Source organism: Triturus cristatus, chromosome 11 (assembly GCF_964204655.1).
Source record: "Triturus cristatus chromosome 11, aTriCri1.1, whole genome shotgun sequence".
In the NCBI taxonomy this organism is placed as follows: domain Eukaryota; kingdom Metazoa; phylum Chordata; class Amphibia; order Caudata; family Salamandridae; genus Triturus; species Triturus cristatus.
This window is the reverse complement of record NC_140594.1, coordinates 919,796,085-919,814,147: the sequence shown is the minus strand read 5'-3', so window position 1 is coordinate 919,814,147 and position 18,063 is coordinate 919,796,085. Positions and strand designations below refer to the sequence as shown.

At 40.3% G+C, this 18,063-nt stretch overlaps 1 protein-coding gene across 1 annotated transcript in view; it reads left to right on the top strand.

Moving 5' to 3' along the window:
• LOC146785615 (arylacetamide deacetylase-like) overlaps positions 1-15,841 on the top strand; it is a 398,643-nt gene extending 382,802 nt beyond the window's left edge. The window contains exon 5 of the mRNA XM_085634877.1: positions 13,183-15,841. Coding sequence (XP_085491003.1) covers positions 13,183-13,791 — 609 coding nt within the window. The 3' untranslated portion in view covers positions 13,792-15,841. The remainder of the gene's footprint in view (positions 1-13,182) is intronic.
• Positions 15,842-18,063: the final 2,222 nt, after the last annotated feature.

The following is an 18,063-nucleotide window of genomic DNA, read 5'->3' as shown; positions in this document are numbered from 1 at the left end:
TTAGGTGGCTTTTTAGCTTTGCTTTTATTAGTGTTTTTCAAAATTTCATATACATACCATGCATATGTATGCATATATGTATATGTTTGCATGAATTTATATTTATATAGATATGCAGTTTATATGTTTATATATGTATATATATATATATATACACATACATATATAAATGCATATGCATATATATGCATATATATATGTGCATATGTGTGCATGTACAGAGAGGTAGAGAGGTAGAGGTGTATAGGTAGAGGTGTAGAGGTAGAGAGGTAGAGGTAAAGAGGTATAGAGTAGTAGAGAGAAAGGTAGAGAGGTAGAGAGTAGAGAGCGAGTAATAGAGAGTAGAGAGTGAGTAGTAGAGAGTAGTAGAGAGTAGTAGAGAAAGTATCAGAGAGTGAGTAGTATAGAGTAGTAGAGTGAGTAGTAGAGAGTAGTAGAGTGAGTAGTAGAGAGTGAGAAGTAGAGAGTGAGTATTAGAGAGTGAGTAGTAGAGAGTAGTAGAGAGTGAGTAGTAGAGTGAGTAGTAGAAAAGTAGTAGAGAGTAGTAGAGAGTGAGTAGTAGAGAGTAGTAGAGAGTGAGTAGTAGAGAGTGAGTAGTAAAGAGTAGTAGAGAGTGAGTAGCAGAGTGAGTAGTAGAGATTAGTAGAGGGAGAGAGTAGTAGAGAGTGAGTAGTAGAGAGTAGTAGAGAGTGAGTAGTAGAGAGTGGTAGAGAGAGTAGTAGAGAGTGAGTAGTAGAGAGTAGAAGAGAGTGAGTAGTAGAGAGTAGTAGAGAGTGAGTAGTAGAGAGTAGTAGAGAGTGAGTAGTAGAGAGTGAGTAGTAGAGAGAGAGTAGTAGAGAGTAGTAGAGTAGTAGAGCGTGAGTAGTGGAGAGTGAGTAGTAGAGAATAGTGGAGTAGTAGAGAGTGAGTAGTAGAGAGTAGTAGAGAGTGAGTATTAGAGGGAGTACTAGAGAGTAGTAGAGAGCGAGTAGCAGAGAGCAAGTAGAAGAGAGTGTGTAGTAGAGAGTGAGTAGTAGAGAGTGAGTAGTAGAGAGAGTAGTAGAGAGTGAGAAGTAGAGAGAGTAGTAGAGTAGTAGAGAGTGAGTAGTAGAGTGAGTAGTAGAGAGTAGTTGAGAGCAAGTAGTAGAGAATCAGTTATGGAGAGTGAGCAGTAGAGAGTAGTAGAGAGTGAGTAGTAGAGAGTGAGTAGTACAGAGTGAGTAGTAGAGTGTAGTACAGAGTGAGTAGTATAGAGTAGTAGAGTGAGTAGTAGAGAGTGAGTAGGAGAGATAGAGTAGTAGAGAGTGAGTAGTAGAGTAGTAGAGAGTGAGTGGTAGAGAGTAGGAGAGAGTAGTAGAGTGAGTAGTAGAGAATAGTAGAGAGTGAGTAGTAGAGCGAGTAGTAGAGAGTAGTAGAGTAGTAGAGAGTGAGTCGTAGAGAGTGAGTAGCAGAGAGAGTAGTAGAGAGTAGTAGAGTGTAGTAGAGAGTGGGTAGTAGAGAGTAGTAGAGAGCGAGTAGTAGAGAGTGAGTAGTGGAGAGTGAGTAGTAGAGAGCGAGTAGTAGAGAGTGAGTAGTAGAGAGTGAATAGTAGAGAGTGAGTAGTAGAGAGAGAGTAGTAGAGAGTGAGTAGTAGAGAGTAGTAGAGTGAGTAGTAGAGAGTAGTAGAGAGAGAGTAGTAAGGAGTGAGTAGTAGAGAGAGAGTATTAGAGTAGTAGAGAGTGAGTGCTAGAGAGCAGCAGAGAGTAGTAGAGTGAGTAGTAGAGAGAAGTAGAGAGTGAGTAGTAGAGAGTGAATAGTAGAGAGTAGTAGTAGAGAGTAGTAGAGAGAGAGAGTAGTACAGAGTGAGTAGGATAGAGTAGTAGAGTGAGTAGTAGAGAGTGAGTAGTAAAGAGAGAGTAGTAGAGAGTGAGTACTAGAGTAGTAGAGAGTGAGTGGTAGAGAGTAGGAGAGAGTAGTAGAGTGAGTAGTAGAGAATAGTAGAGAGTGAGTAGTAGAGCGAGTAGTAGAGAGTAGTAGAGTAGTAGAGAGTGAGTAGTAGAGTGAGTAGTAGAGAGTAGTTGAGAGCAAGTAGTAGAGAATCAGTAGTGGAGAGTGAGCAGTAGAGAGTAGTAGAGAGTGAGTAGTAGAGAGTGAGTAGTACAGAGTGAGTAGTAGAGAGTAGTACAGAGTGAGTAGTATAGAGTAGTAGAGAGAGTAGTAGAGAGTGAGTAGTAGAGATAGAGTAGTAGAGAGTGAGTAGTAGAGTAGTAGAGAGTGAGTGGTAGAGAGTAGGAGAGAGTACTAGAGTGAGTAGTAGAGAATAGTAGAGAGTGAGTAGTAGAGCGAGTAGTAGAGAGTAGTAGAGTAGTAGAGAGTGAGTCATAGAGAGTGAGTAGCAGAGAGAGTAGTAGAGAGTATTAGAGTGTAGTAAAGTGTGAGTAGTAGAGAGTAGTAGAGAGCGAGTAGTAGAGAGTGAGTAGTGGAGAGTGAGTAGTAGAGAGCGAGTAGTAGAGAGTGAGTAGTAGAAAGTGAATAGTAGAGAGTGAGTAGTAGAGAGAAAGTAGTAGAGAGTGAGTAGGAGAGAGTAGTAGAGTGAGTAGTAGAGAGTAGTAGAGAGAGAGTAGTAGGGAGTGAGTAGTAGAGAGAGAGTAGTAGAGTAGTAGAGAGTGAGTGCTAGAGAGCAGCAGAGAGTAGTAGAGTGAGTAGTAGAGAGAAGTAGAGAGTGAGTAGTAGAGAGTGGATAGTAGAGAGTAGTAGTAGAGAGTAGTAGAGAGAGTAGTACAGAGTGAGTAGTATAGAGTAGTAGAGTGAGTAGTAGAGAGTGAGTAGTAGAGTAGTAGAGAGTGAGTGGTAGAGAGTAGGAGAGAGTAGTAGAGTGAGTAGTAGTGAAGAGTAGAGAGTGAGTAGTAGAGTGAGTAGTAGAGAGTAGTAGAGTAGTAGAGAGTGAGTAGTAGAGAGTGAGTAGCAGAGAGAGTAGTAGAGAGTAGTACAGAGTGAGTAGTAGAGAGTGAGTAGTATAGAGTAGTAGAGAGCGAGTAGTAGAGAGTGAGTAGTGGAGAGTGAGTAGTAGAGAGCGATTAGTAGAGAGTGAGTAGTAGAGAGTGAATAGTAGAGAGTGAATAGTAGAGAGTGAGTAGTAGAGAGAGAGTAGTAGAAAGTAGTAGAGTGAGTAGTAGAGAGTGAGTAGTAGAGAGTAGTAGAGAGCAGTAGAGAGAGAGTAGTAGAGAGTGAGTAGTAGAGAGAGAGTAGTAGAGTAGTAGAGAGTGAGTGCTAGAGAGCAGCAGAGAGTAGTAGAGTGAGTAGTAGAGAGAAGTAGAGAGTGAGTAGTAGAGAGTGAATAGTAGAGAGTAGTAGTAGAGAGTAGTGGAGAGAGATAGTAGTACAGAGTGAGTAGGATAGAGTAGTAGAGTGAGTAGTAGAGAGTGAGTAGTAAAGAGAGAGTAGTAGAGAGTGAGTAGTAGAGTAGTAGAGAGTGAGTGGTAGAGAGTAGTAGAAAGTAGTAGAGTGAGTAGTAGAAGGTGAGTAGTAGAGAGTGAATAGTAGAGAGTAGTAGAAAGTGAGTAGTAGAGAGTAGTAGAGCGTGAGTAGTAGAGAGTGAGTAGTAGAGAGTGAGTAGTAGAGAGTAGTAGCGAGTGAGTAGTAGAGAGTGAGTAGTAGAGTAGTAGAGAGTGAGTAATTGAGAATGAGTAGTAGAGAGTGAGTAGTAGAGAGTAGTAGAGTAGTAGAGAGTGAGTAGTAGAGAGTAGTAGAGAGTGAGTAGTAGAGAGTGAGTAGTAGAGAGAGAGTAGTAAAGAGTAGTAGAGAGTCAGTAGTAGAGAGTGAGTAGTAGAGAGAGAGTAGTAGAGAGTCAGTAGTAGAGTAGTAGAGAGTAGTCAGTCAGTGTCAGTCAATGTCAGTCAATGTCAGTCAGTCAGTGTCAGTCAGTCTGTCAGTGTCAGTCAATCAGTGTCAGTTAGTGTCAGTCAATCAGTGTCAGTCAGTGTCAGTCAATCAGTGTCAGTCAGTGTCAGTCAATCAGTGTCAGTCAGTGTCAGTCAGTCAGTGTCAGTCAGACAGTGTCAGCTAGAGCAGCTCTGCTGACCTGGTTCTCTGGCTCTAAAGCAGCTCTGCTGACCTGGTTCTCTCTCTCTAAAGCAGCTCTGCTGACCTGTTTTCTCTGGCTCTACAGCAGGTCTGCAGACCTGGTTTTCTGGCTCTAAAGCAGCTCCGTTGACCCAGTTCTATGGCTCTGAAGCAGTTCTGCTGACATGGTTCTCTGGCTCTATAGAAGCTCTTCTGACCTGGTTCCCTCCCTCTAAAGCAGCTCTACTGACCTGGTTTCTCTGGCTCTGCAGCAGCTCTGCTGACCTGGTTCTCTGGCTCTAGAGCAGCTCTGTTGACCTGGTTTTTAGGCTCTAGAGCAGCTCTACTGTCCTAGTTCTTAGGCTACAGAGCAGCTCTGCTGACCTGGTTCTATGGCTCTAAAGCAGCTCTGCTGACCTGGTTTTCTGACTCTAGAGCAGATTTGCTGACCTGGTTCTCGGCCTCTAGAGCAGCTCTTCTGACCTGGGTCTCTGGCTCTAGAGCAGCTCTGCTGACCTGGGTCTCTGGTTCTAGAGCAACTCTGCTGACCTGCTTCTTAAGCTCTTGAGCAGCTCTGCTGACCTGGTTCTCTGGCTCTACAACGGCTCTGCTGACCTGGTTTCTCTGGCTCTACAGCAGCTTTGCTGACCTGGTTCTCTGCACTCAGGATGCACACACCCGACTTCTTGAAAACATATTTTAGAAAAGTACAAATATATTATTTTTATGAATATCTTAGATAATCTCTTGCCCTAATATGTATATTAAGGACACATACATATCATTTTGGGACATAATTTTTTTTTGCGGGAGTCCCACACCCAGCGCACCCCAGCACGTATATGACATCACGCGGGACCCGCCACCGCGCAAGCATCTCGTACCGTAATGCGCATGTGTTGCGAATGCGCGAGAGCAGGAGTCATGGACTGGTCGCATACCAATCGCGCACATCATGTAATACTAAATGTATATGATGTTACTGAAAAATACGCTGCCGTCGCACACCGTACGCGGATCCTTCATGACTTTTCTAAAATGGAGTCTAGAATCTGCACACCCACTGTGATGTGTACGCTTTGATTGCGCAAAAAAAATTGGAAATACATTTTTTCAAAAGCAAAAAATATACATATATTAAAATAAAAAATGGAATCAAAGAATTAATCAATATTTCAGTTTGAATTTTTTGTGTGCAATTATATAATGTTATTTAATTAATAAAATATTTATAAATAAACAGTTAAAAAAACTGTAGAAAATCAGTACAAAAAAATAGGTATAACTACTATCACACTTAAAAATTAGCATTTAAAAAACCTTTGAAATTCACTGACAAAAAAACATATTTTTCAGAGACGTTATAGTTAGAAATTAGCATTTAAAAACGTTTTGAAATTGACTGAAAAAACCAGTTTTCAGAGACGTTATAGTTAGCTGGACATTTCACTCGTACAAAACCATAGAAATTCCTCCATTATAGTTAGTTCTGCTAACTATAACTCACGTGCCCGCAAACCACTGCTGATGATGTCACATATTACATCATTCATGACATGGTTAGTGACATCACTGATGACATCACTGATGACATCTCAAATGACATCACTGATGACATCATCCATGTGACAATCTGATACATCTCATCATACACTAGTATAACCTTTCATCACTCACTGTAAAATACAGAGTACCGTATTTAAAACCATTGACACGTCAATACCAGTTATTACATACCCACTCACTGACTCCTAAGTCTACACACACAACTACCCATTCAACAACAGAATCATTTATACATGCAGTCACCAATTAATAGAACACTATCAAATGCACTTATACACATATATAGACATTGACACATCAGCAGTCATCTTACTCGGTTATGCAGTCATCCTACTCACTTATGAAAAAAATTAATCACACTTATATTTACTCACTTACACATTTATCCAACAACACCTCATTTATTCAAACACATAGTAACTCATAGTTACTATGTTAAAAAATCACCATTACAATTATACACTCATTCATATAGTTACTCTCACAATCACTGACTCTTACACATACTTATTTATATACACCAACTCTCACATACAATGTCTTTTATTTTTTTACTTTGTTGATGATGTACAACTAAAACATATAATCGCTCACCAACACACCGATAAATACACTCAGTCACCCAAACAACTGTTTCCACATGCACTCTTATACCTATACACCTAATCAATCGCCCATTCACACATCTCTGCAGAGCTGCTCTAGAGTAGGCCTGGGCTAAAATTCCATTCTGCTCGCGAAAATTGCGATAATTTGACATTTTTGCGTTCTGCGGAGAACGCGAAAATATCAAAATTTCCGCAATCCGCATTTTACCGGAAGTTTTTTGCTTGCTCGCGCTGTAAAATAATACATTCTCGCGTGCGCGCGATCGCCTTACCTGAATCCCTGCGATCGCCGACAAGTTTTCCCAATCCGGTCACGTTCTCCACGAGATGTTGGATTATTGGTAGCCATTTGCGCTGTCTCGCAGTAACGTCATTCGTCGCGCGAACACGTCTTTCTTCTCGCGATCATGCACCGCGAGACAAGTGAAAACAAGATGGCTGTGCCCGCGAGAAACTGCATGGGTAAGTTGGCGAGCCGCGACCACTCAGAAACTACCGCGAACAGGCTGGAAAAAAATGTCCGCATCTTCGCGATATTTCCTCATTTTTGCGGAGATTTTTAACATTTTCGCGATAATTTGAGAAAGTGAATTTCGCAAATTCCGCCCACCCCTACTCTAGAGTCAGAAAACCAGGTCAGCAGACCTGCTGTAGAGCCAGAGAAACCAGGTCAGCAGAGCTGCTTTAGAGGGAGAAAACCAGGTCAGCAGAGCTGCTTTAGAGCCAGAGAACCAGGTCAGCAGAGCTGCTCTAGCTGACACTGACTGACGGACACTGACTGACTGACAATGACTGATTGACACTGACTGACACTGACTGAATGACATTGAATGACACTGATTGACTGACGCTGACTGACACTGATTGACTGACACTGACTGACAATGACTGACACTGATTTACTGACACTGACTGACTGACACTGACTGACACTGACACTGATTAACTGACACTGAGTGACATTGACTGACTGACTGACACTGTCTGAATGAAACTGACACTGACTGACTGACACTGACTCACTACTCTCTACTACTCTACTACTCTCTACTACTCTCTCTACTACTCGCTCTCTACTACTCACTCTCTCCTACTCTCTACTACTCACTCTCTACTACTCTCCACTACTCACTCTCTACTACTCACCCTCTACTACTCTCTACTGCTCACTCGCTACTACTCTCTACTACTCTCTCTCTTCTACTCACTCTCTACTACTCACTCTACTACTCTCTACTACTCAATCTCTACTACTCACTCTCTACTACTCACTCGCTACTACTCTCTAGTTTTCACTCTCTACAACTCACTCTCTACTATTCACTCTCTACTACTTACTCTCTACTACTCTCTTCTACTCACTTTACTACTCTCTACTACTCACTCTCTACTACTCTACTACTCACTCGCTACTACTCACTCTCTACTACTCTCTACTACTACTCTCTACTACTACTCTCTACTACTCACTCTCTACTACTCACTCTCTACTACGATCTTCTACTCACTCTACTACTCTCTACTACTCTCTCTCTACTACTCCCTCTCCACTACTCACTCTACTACTCACTCTCTACTACTCGCTCTCTACTACTCTCTACTACTCACTCTCCACTACTCTCTCTCTACTACTCACTCTCTACTACTCACTCTACTGCTTCTACCACTCACTCTCTACTACTCACTCTCTACTACTCACTCTCCACTACTCGCTGTCTACTGCTCACTCTCCACTACTCACTCTCTACTACTCGTTCTCAACTACTCTCTACTACTCACTCTACTGCTCACTCTCTACTATCTACTACTCTCTATTACTCTCTCTACTTCTCACTGGTCAGTGACATCACTCATGACATCACTCGTGACATCTCAAATGACATCACTGATGACATCACTGATGACATCATCCAGTGAATATGTGTCTTTCTGAAAAATAAATATTTTTTATATATGTATATCTAAAGGTTAATGGAAGAATAAATGGGTAAAAAAGCGTCTAAATGGATGTTTTTTTTTGTAAAATTAATTGTATAACTGACTTATTAACAGTATCTTAGTGAATACAGTGATGTAATATGTGACATCATCAGCAGTGGATTGCGGTCGCGCGAGTTATATTTAGCTGAACTAACTATAACGGGGGAATTTCAATGTTTTTTTACGAGTGAAATGTCCAGCTAACTATAACATGTGTGAAACCTATGGTTTTTTCAGTGAATTTGAAAGGTTTTTAAAATGCTAATTCCTAACTATAACGTGTGTGAAACCTATGGTTTTTTAAGTGAATTTACAAGGTTTTTTAAATGCTAATTTCTAACTATAACGTGTGTGAAACCTATGTTTTTTTTTGTGAATTTGTAAGGTTTTTTAAATGCTAATTTATGTATGTATTATTATATTTTTTATATATTTATTTTACAATAAACTACCTATGTACATAGTTTTAGATTGACTGTGTCCTGTAATATGGAATGGCTCGTTTAAAATGTTTTTTTTTAAGGGTTTTTCACCGTGCGCACACCCTGCGATTTTTTGAAAAAAAATAAAAATGTTTTTTTCACCCTTCGGGGTCCTTCAGGGACTCCCTGACAAAGGCTAGGGGGTCAGGAACTCTCTACCCTGCCCCCTTTTCACGTTCTCCACCTTTGTTTTTCACTGCCACACACAAAATGGCGTCTGACACTTTCTGATTTCGACCGATTCGAATGTTGACTGACATCTAACCACCAATCAGAATTACGCTCGCGCACGGTGCGCGCATATAGATATTTATGTGCTTTTAACTGCAATTTTCTCAGGAACTACTGAACAGATTGACACCATATATGCAAAAGGCACACCCCTGACCTGAGGACTACCTCTTTGCCAAATTTCAAGTAATTCTGTTTAGCCGTTCGGGCTGTACCTTCGACTAAAGGTCCTATGGGAAAATGCATGGGGAAAACGCGTTTTGGGACCCTCCTTTTTTCTCAGCCCCCACTTGACAAATCACCCCGAGACTTTCAGGGTAGGAGCTGAGCGGAGCGCCCCATTAGTTTTGAAACTTTCGCGAGGATTCGTCAACCGGCGCCAAAGTTATTCAAAATAGAATTTTCAGATTTCCTATGGGAACTCGGTGCTAACTATAACTATCTACTGGCGACCGCCAGTAGATAATATATATATATATATATACGTACATCATCTAAACTTCTCTGTTTACATGTAACTTTTGATATTTTGTCCCTCATTATTCTGCCCATGATTTTCTTGTAAGTTGATATCATGAGGGTTGTATTTAGTAGATGAACCCACTGAGAGTTGTGCAGTAGCATACTTGCAGTAGGACAACATCTTGCAGGTCAAATCATACATAGTTTCTTGGAACTGATCTATACTGGAGTTGCTGTTTTTAACCTCTTCCATGCTCATGACAGCTCCTGGCTGTCATGAGTCACGGTGGGCGTGTGCGCACGACGGCCGGGAGCCGTCATGACCACGCCCGGGATTGGAATGTTCAGCATGCTGCGGCGGAATTTGCGAAGAGGCTATACAATGAGGCTCGAATTAGCAAAGATCTGACATGGGGATAAAAAGGCGCTAGGAAATATCAAAATACAAAGGTAGTATACAATGGCTGAATGCGACTCTCCTTTTAATGGTGCTATGCTTTCATTCAAGATATGTTACATGTAAATTAAATAAAAGCAGATCATATTTTACATTATTATTATTATTTTTCATGAAAAAGTTTATTGTAAAGTAGACCATTTGTTAAACCTGTCAGCCTTAGGGTAATATTCCAACAAACTTTTTGCCTGCCTCCCCTATTTTTACTGATCTTGATTTTGCTGGCCTCAAGTCTCTAGACACTTTACCACTACTAACCAGTACTAAAATGTATGTGATCCCTCTTAAAACATGATAACCTTGGTTTATACTGAATTGGCATATTTATTTTATGTGTACGTCCATAGTAAAGTGGCACTACATGTGCCTAGTGACTCTAAATGATATACAACTAGTAGACCTGCAGCACATATTGCGCTACCTACTTAAGTAGTCCTTTAAACTTGTCTCAGACCTGTCATTGCAGCCTGTATATGCAATCTTTAACTGCCATTTTGACCTGGCAAGATACTCCCTCATTTTGCCAGGCCAAAACCTTCCTTTTTAATACTGATTAGTCACCCTAGGAAAGTCCTTGAACAGCCCTGAGGGTAGGGTGCAGTGTATTTAAAAAATAGGACAAGTACCTTTAAGTTTTTATATGTCCTGATATTGAAAAACTCCAACATTCATTTTTCACTACTGTACGGCATATGTCTCCCCTAGACTAAGTTTGGAGTTACCTTATTCCATTTAGTAAGCTGAAATTTCCAAATGAGACCAAGTAATTAGTTCATGTTTGGCATTTTTGGGAATGTAATGAAAAATCCTAACTTCTGGCAAAGTCGCATTTAAATTTACAATTTTGAAAATGCTACTTTTAGAAGAATGGCATTTTCCTGCCTAAGCCATATAGGGTCCATAGCGTTTTTTTAGTCACAAGATGGTGAAGCTGACAGTTGGAATTTGTGTATTCCTCCTAGACAGCCAGACACAATAGGGACCTTAGGTGTGCCTGGATGGGCCATCAATGGCAGGATGGGAGGGCAGAGGTGGACCCAGACATATTTAAACTTGAATAGCCTGTATACTGCCTCCACACAAAGGACTGCATTCCCAATGTAGTTACTGTGGCGCAAGGGCAGGGAAAGCAAGGTGCCTGCCTGGGGACTTCAAAGGAAAAACTCTAAAAGCACTTCACCCACTTCAAGAGCCCAACTGGGTATAAATAATGGACTTTAAACACCAACTTTTCAGTACACTTCTGTACCTGTAGATACTTTGTCAGGAAGAAGGAGAGTTTTGATGCTAAGGGGCTGCCACTCTGCTGAAGTGCTACCCTGCTGTGATGCTGCCTTGTTGTACTGACCTGCTACCTGCTGCTGTTTTGCCTGGGTGAGAAGGACTAAAACTGAATATCTTTAACCCAGAACCCCAGAGTGAATCTTGGGATAACTGACTAGCCTTGTGAGTTGGGCCTCAGGACAAAAGGCTCCATTTGTGTGTCTACCCCAACAAGTGGTGCCACATCAGGCCTGGACCTTTAGAAGTAGGCCTAAGATGCCATGCCAGCCTCTATGGATCTAGCAAAACTGGCTCATCTCCTCTGCTGCACAATAATGAGCAGAACCGATGCAACACCACAAATACCCACATCACAGTCCATGCCTGCATCGGCACACCTCTGTGCAATGTATTCTCGGAACATGACCTTGCATCCTTCGTCGACGACAGCCTACACAACACTGCCAGACTCCACATTACAGTCTTGCTGCTCCTCGGTACCTGCACATAATTTGGACTGTACAGCAAATCCTCGACTTCAGACTTTGCATTGCAAGCCCTGGTCAACAGTGCCCCGACGACAACACAGGACTTCACATGGGAGCCTCGCTGCATCTCAGAACCTAGGCATCACTTCAGCTGCACGATACATCTGTAAAATGGATCCTCACAAAGCTCTGCAAAGCAGGATTTAGGGTATTCTTTTCAGAAGTCCGAACTGGGTACCTGTAGCCGGCCAACGCTCCATCACAGGCAGCAAAAACTCATGGCATTGTTTCACTCTGACACAACCAGATTCAAAATCTGTGTCAAACTGCAACACATTTCTGGTTGCTACATTTTTTTTTCATTTAGACAAATGAAAAATATTTTTGGGCAGAAACATTTCAATAGTTGTTTCAGGGAACATATGCCAAGGACTAGAAAAGATTGAAATGCTTGTTCTTTGCGATCTCAGTTCATGCATCCTGTGCACATTTCGTGGACGGCTGGAGCATCAAACATCAAAATGATGTAAGTAGAAGAAGGAAATGAATAACAAACTCAAGGTAGCTGTATGTACTGTTTGATGGTAATACACAAAGTGAATATATTGAGTAAGATCACTCCGTATGAGTGCTTCTGTGTTTTGTTTGCAGTTTTATATAGCGTGAACATAACCCAAAGGCATTACAGCACTATTCATGAGCATCATATTACATTAATCAAGGTCAGATTTATTTTGTTTTAGGCATATCAACAGGATATTGCGCTGATACTGATACTCCTACCTGTTTTTTCAGGTCTAAAGGCAACAGCTCAAAGTTCCTACAAACACTTCAGACCTGTCACTTGTCTTGCATCCCTCAGAGATTTTGGTTCCATAAATGAGGAATTACTAGTGGGATTTGACTTAGTTTCAAGAATTTCGATAGCACAGAAATAACAACATAAATTCACCATGCAATGAGGTCCTTGGTATGTGTTTACAAGTGTTTTTCCAGAGAACCACAAAAGTTTAATTCATGAGCTCCAAGTAAGAAGTTACAAACATACTGAAGACCTGTTGTCATGGAATATATAAGGAACTTTCATATGCATTTTTGGTACATTGTTTGTTCTCCTTTGGAGTCAATTTCACATATGGAGACGGAGCAATTTTGTATCATTCACAAAATACTTTACAGTGGTAAGTAGGCTAAAAACAATATAATCTGAAAGTGTTACAACATATGTAGCTTGTCTCTGTCTGGAGTTGCATAATGGGCACAAAAACAGTGGACTTAGCATAGACCAGATTAATAACCAGAGGCTTAGATTAATCCAAGTATTCTACCCATCACTTTGTTTGCATTTTACTCCTGATATTGGATCACTTCACAGTTATTATTTTAGAATAGTAGTATAACATGGATTTTTTTAATTTGAGTGATGCAGGGTATTCTAAAAGATACTACATATGGGGGTCATGATTTTTAATCTGTGTTATAAAAAATCTGATTTTTAAACTTTTTTGTTTGTAATATAACAATCAAATTGTTTACATCATTTCCATTTGTTCTTTTTGTTGTGTTCAAGATGTGAAAACAAGCTTTAGGATTTACTGAATTTAAACATGTTGCCATTTTTACAGCTGCAAGAGGACCTTGAAGTAAAATTTAAACCTAAGATGCAAGCCCTGGTCTATCCAGTAGTTCAGTCCATTGACCTAGACACTCCCTCATACCGTGACAACAGTAACATGCCATTTCTTCGAAGATGGACTGCAGTCAAATTCTGGAGTAACTACTTTACCACTGACAGAGCTCTTCGAGAAGCTATGGAATCCAACACACATATCACTTCAGAATCTAACAATCTTTTTAAATTTGCTAATTGGAGTAACCTCTTGACAGACGATCTAAAAAAAGATCATGTTTATAGGAGCCCTCCAAATGAAAAATCTAAATTTCTTAAAAAGTATCCCAGAATTACAGATCCACGAGCAGCACCTCTGTTGGTTGATGACAAAAGATTGACTAAATTGCCACTAACCTATGTACTTACTTGCATGTATGATGTCTTAAGAGATGATGGTTTTATGTATGCTGCGAGACTCAAGCAGGTAGGTGTGCAAGTTGTGCATGTCCACTATGATAATGCATTTCATGGAATGATATCCTTAGTTACCTGGCCAATACATCTCTCTCTGGCACCAAGAATGATGAATGACTATATTAACTGGCTGAATGAGAACCTTTAGAAAATATCTAAGCAACATATTACAATATGTAGAAGCGTATAAGCAGTGCATGGACTGTTTAAAGAGTTACATCTAAATCCTCCATCAGTATTGTTTACAGAGAGAGTTTTAGACAACAACATCATGTTCAATGACAAGTAGGAAATGATGAAGTAAATGAGCTAAACATGTGCATAGTATTCAGAAGAGTAGACATCATATAATGAAAAAATTGGAAATTTGGAAAAAAACGGAATAATGATCTCAAATGAAATATAACAAAAACTTTTATTTATATGTTTTACTTTTGTTAACTTTTGAACCAGAAGCAAAATTGAAAAAATGTAATCTGTGTTTAAGGATCCTTGATTTAGGCACTTACATTTCTAACAGTGAGTGTTCCTAGTTTCCCTATTACTTGCCGTTGTTTTATATGTATTGACTATGATATTTTCAGCACAAAATTATGATGACTAATAAAAACAGTGTACGTCCAATACCAGAAATCCAAAAATATTCGTTTTTATTTTATACACTTTAAATACAAAAAGTAAAATTTTAAAACCCCTATGCAAAAATGTAGATACTTTTAAGCTGTCTGTGCTAATTTTATTTTAATGCTATTGGCTAGATTCACAAACTGCACTTTTCTAGTAACTTAAACCTTTGAGTAACTTTAATACTTTTCAGTATTCACAAGCTGTACATTTTTAGTAACTTACAGTTTTGTAGTAAGTCCCTACCTTTATTATTTTCTATGAGAGTTTTTTGTAGTACCATTGGTTGGCCGTGTGTATTGCTCGGCATGCTACAAAAGTGTAAATTACTACAAAAGTAGACGTTTCTACAAAAATGCAAGTTCTGCATATCAAAAAGTATTAAGCTTACTCAAGTAACGTTTTTAATAAGGGTAAGATTGCTTTGTGAATTAGGCTTAAAGTTCTTTAGAAATTCTCTTCATGGTAAGCATGTTCTACAGTTTCGGATCACAAACCCCTTTTTGCTTTCGAGATAGTTATGAGGATGGAGACAAAATATCAAGGGCTCCCCATTTTGCTTTAGAATTCAATCTCCCTAACATGAGGTAAGGTTGCAGAATTATTACAAAGACACCTTCTAAAATTATGTAAATCTCATAGCTTCGGTGGAGTCCCACCATCACCAAATAACTTTCAAATGCAGTTTCCTTCTACAAGCGCTCATTTTGGTCCACAAAAGAAAGTCACTCTTCAGATGGATTAGTCCAAAGGGTTTTTATCTTCCTTGAAAATAATAGCTGTCTCTTTTTCCCATGTCCATGGGGCTGATCTATTGAACCTCTCTTTTCTCTCTTTTTATCCTATTCTGTATTTTATAATTTGCTCCTAAGGGTCTATATATTCATTTTGCTGTAGTTCTAAAAATGATTCTATTAAAAATTGAATGTGTAAAATAAGAACTGCATCATTGATGCAAGTACTGTGTTCCTCACATTAATTTTATTATTTAATGCATTGTAGAACAAGCCATTGATCTGTTCGGGATGTTTAGGGTCTATGGAACAGCAGTAGCTTATCCACAATCAATATACGATAGATGTTTGTTGTTTAAAAAAGAAAAAAGATCCGCATTTTGTTAAAAGTATGAAACCACTGGTTTCTTTTGTATGTGTTTAAAATCATTTAATTGTTTTGAGAAACCCTTCATTTTTTAAACATTACAATGGAAAAGAGATGCGACGGTTACATATAATCAGTTTAAGAAATTCTTCAGTTCAAAGTCTAACCATCAATGTTTCAGGACACTCTCAGCCAGTGTAATTTAAAAACGTTCTTTATTCATTATTTTTTCATTTTAAAACAGACAAAACATCAAACATGTTTTGTTCGTACATTAGCTCCATCACAGGCTGAAATGAACAAAAAAGCAATATTTGAAAACCTTTAAATATAAAATAAAAAATATCATCTATGTTGTTAATTACATTCCTACAGTACCAAATGCAATGTATTGACAAAAATACTTTTGGCAGTAAAGAAGAATGTATCATCAGATGTAATATGCATAGAGAAAGTAAAATAATCAAGAAAAATGTTTGGCTTTCATACATACAAAATTATATAAGACAATGTATTCTAAATATTAATGCACCCAACATCAAAGGACTAAACAAGACAGTACTACAGATTGAATCATGTTGGCACAAAAATACAAAAGATTAAAGAAAGTGAACCATACTCATGTGGACATTATTTTGTTTTGGTGAGAAATCATTTCCTGAAGCACCCACAGCCTAAACGTTTTAATTACAAATATTATGAAAAGGTACCACATATCTTCATGTCATGTCATCACCCAAAATCTACCACTAAACTAAACATTTTCAATTAATAGCACCCATAATCGAACTAATGTTGACATTATATTTTATGCAGGTTACATTGTGACAAATCTGCATTTTTATTTCCCGTTTCGTCAAAAGGCAATCAGACTTGTTCTCTTAATAAGAAGTTCTCAGTACATACAAATGCTGAAATCCAACATGAACATATAAAGTAAAAATGTAAAGAGAGAGAAAATATACAACATTTTAGCTTGAATAACACTGGATGCAAGATCCATTGTACTAACTAAAATATCCTTACATCTACTCAGTCAATAATTTCATAGACACATTAAAAAACAAGAGTCTTTAATTGCAAAGCCAATTAAAAAGCAAGCTCATAATTAAATCGTCAAAATAAAGTAAATGAAGAAAAGAAGTAAAATTACACAGACCATCACCCTCATTATGGGCCTCATGTAGGTAAATAAATGTTACCGGTTCTTAAATACCGAGCCGTACCGAATCGGTAAATTAGAATCGGTAAGTTATATGTAGGTAAAAATTCGGTAACAGTTACCGATTCGGTAACATTCGGTAATCACGAATCGGAATTCACCGAATCGGTAAATACCGAGGTGGTATTTACCGAATCGGAAAATACCGAGGTGGTATTTACCGAATCGGAAAATACCGAGGTGGTATTTACCGAATCGGAAAATACCGAATCGGTATGTACGGATTCGGTAAATAAAATCACATGACTTGACGAAACAGCTAATCCTGTGCAACGACAGCCCACCCAACCAGGAAGTGCCCACACCCAGGCAGGTGTACATAATTAGCCGAAGTGGCCACACCCAGGCAGGTGTACATAATTAGCCGACCCTGGAGAGGCTTGGAGTGCAGAGGAGAGGCAGGGAGCCGTTGCATGTGCGAGCGGGTAAACGAACAGCATGTCCAGCCAGAGAACACAGAAAGACGGAGGGGAAAGGAGGAGGAAGCTGAAATTTAGCCCCAAGGAACTCCAGGTGCTGGTGGAGGAGGTGGTGAAGCAGCACCAGAAGCTGTTTGGAAGGCAATCCCTGCAAGTGCCTGAGGCGGAAAAGCGCAACATATGGCTGGCCATCCAGGCGCAGGTCAATGCTGTGGGAGTGACCCACAGGGACATTGAGGTCCTCAAAAAGCGCTGGTATGACCTGAGGATTGTAACCAAGAGGAAGATGGGCGACATCCAGAAGGAGGCCAGCCAGACCGGAGGTGGAACCAACAGGGCACCTGCCCTCACCGAACTGGAGGAGCTGGTGGCGGCCACAATCCAGCAGGAGAGCGTCGTGGGTCTTGGGGACGCCGACAGCTCTGCCAGAGCCGCAACACACCAAGGTAAGACGAAAGCACAGCAATGTAGCCCCCCCTACCCCTATCCCACATCCCCCATTGTGAAACGAGAATCACACTGCAGTCCACACGTGTCAGTGCAGACAGGCAATGCATTCCGGGAGATGTAGTCAGGGCAACACTAACCATGACGTAAATGTTACAGGGCAACAAGGCATGTCACGCACTCGAGGCACAAGGAGACAGAGGACATATTGGAATGTGAAATGTGTTATTGTGACGCTTGCAATGCAGCCCTTCGGGGACACTGAGCCAATGTTGTATTTCTGTCCACAGATGTGACATCATGCAGGACAGGGCATGCTGCAGGAGAGACGGCACACCGGCCACAAGTATCACCTCTAGCCAGCACAAGTTCAGACCAGGGAGCAGGCCCACTGGCAGCCGCACCACCAACACAGCCAGCCTCGCCGCACCCAGAGCCAGCATCACCTCACCGAGAGCCAGCATCACCACAACCAGAGCCAGCATCACCACAACCAGAGCCAGCATCGCCACTCATGTTCGAATCACCGGCCACATCTCCGCTTGCAGGTGTGAGAATGAGGAGGCGTCCAGCAGCCAGGCTACGAGCCTTAGACACCTCGTCAGAC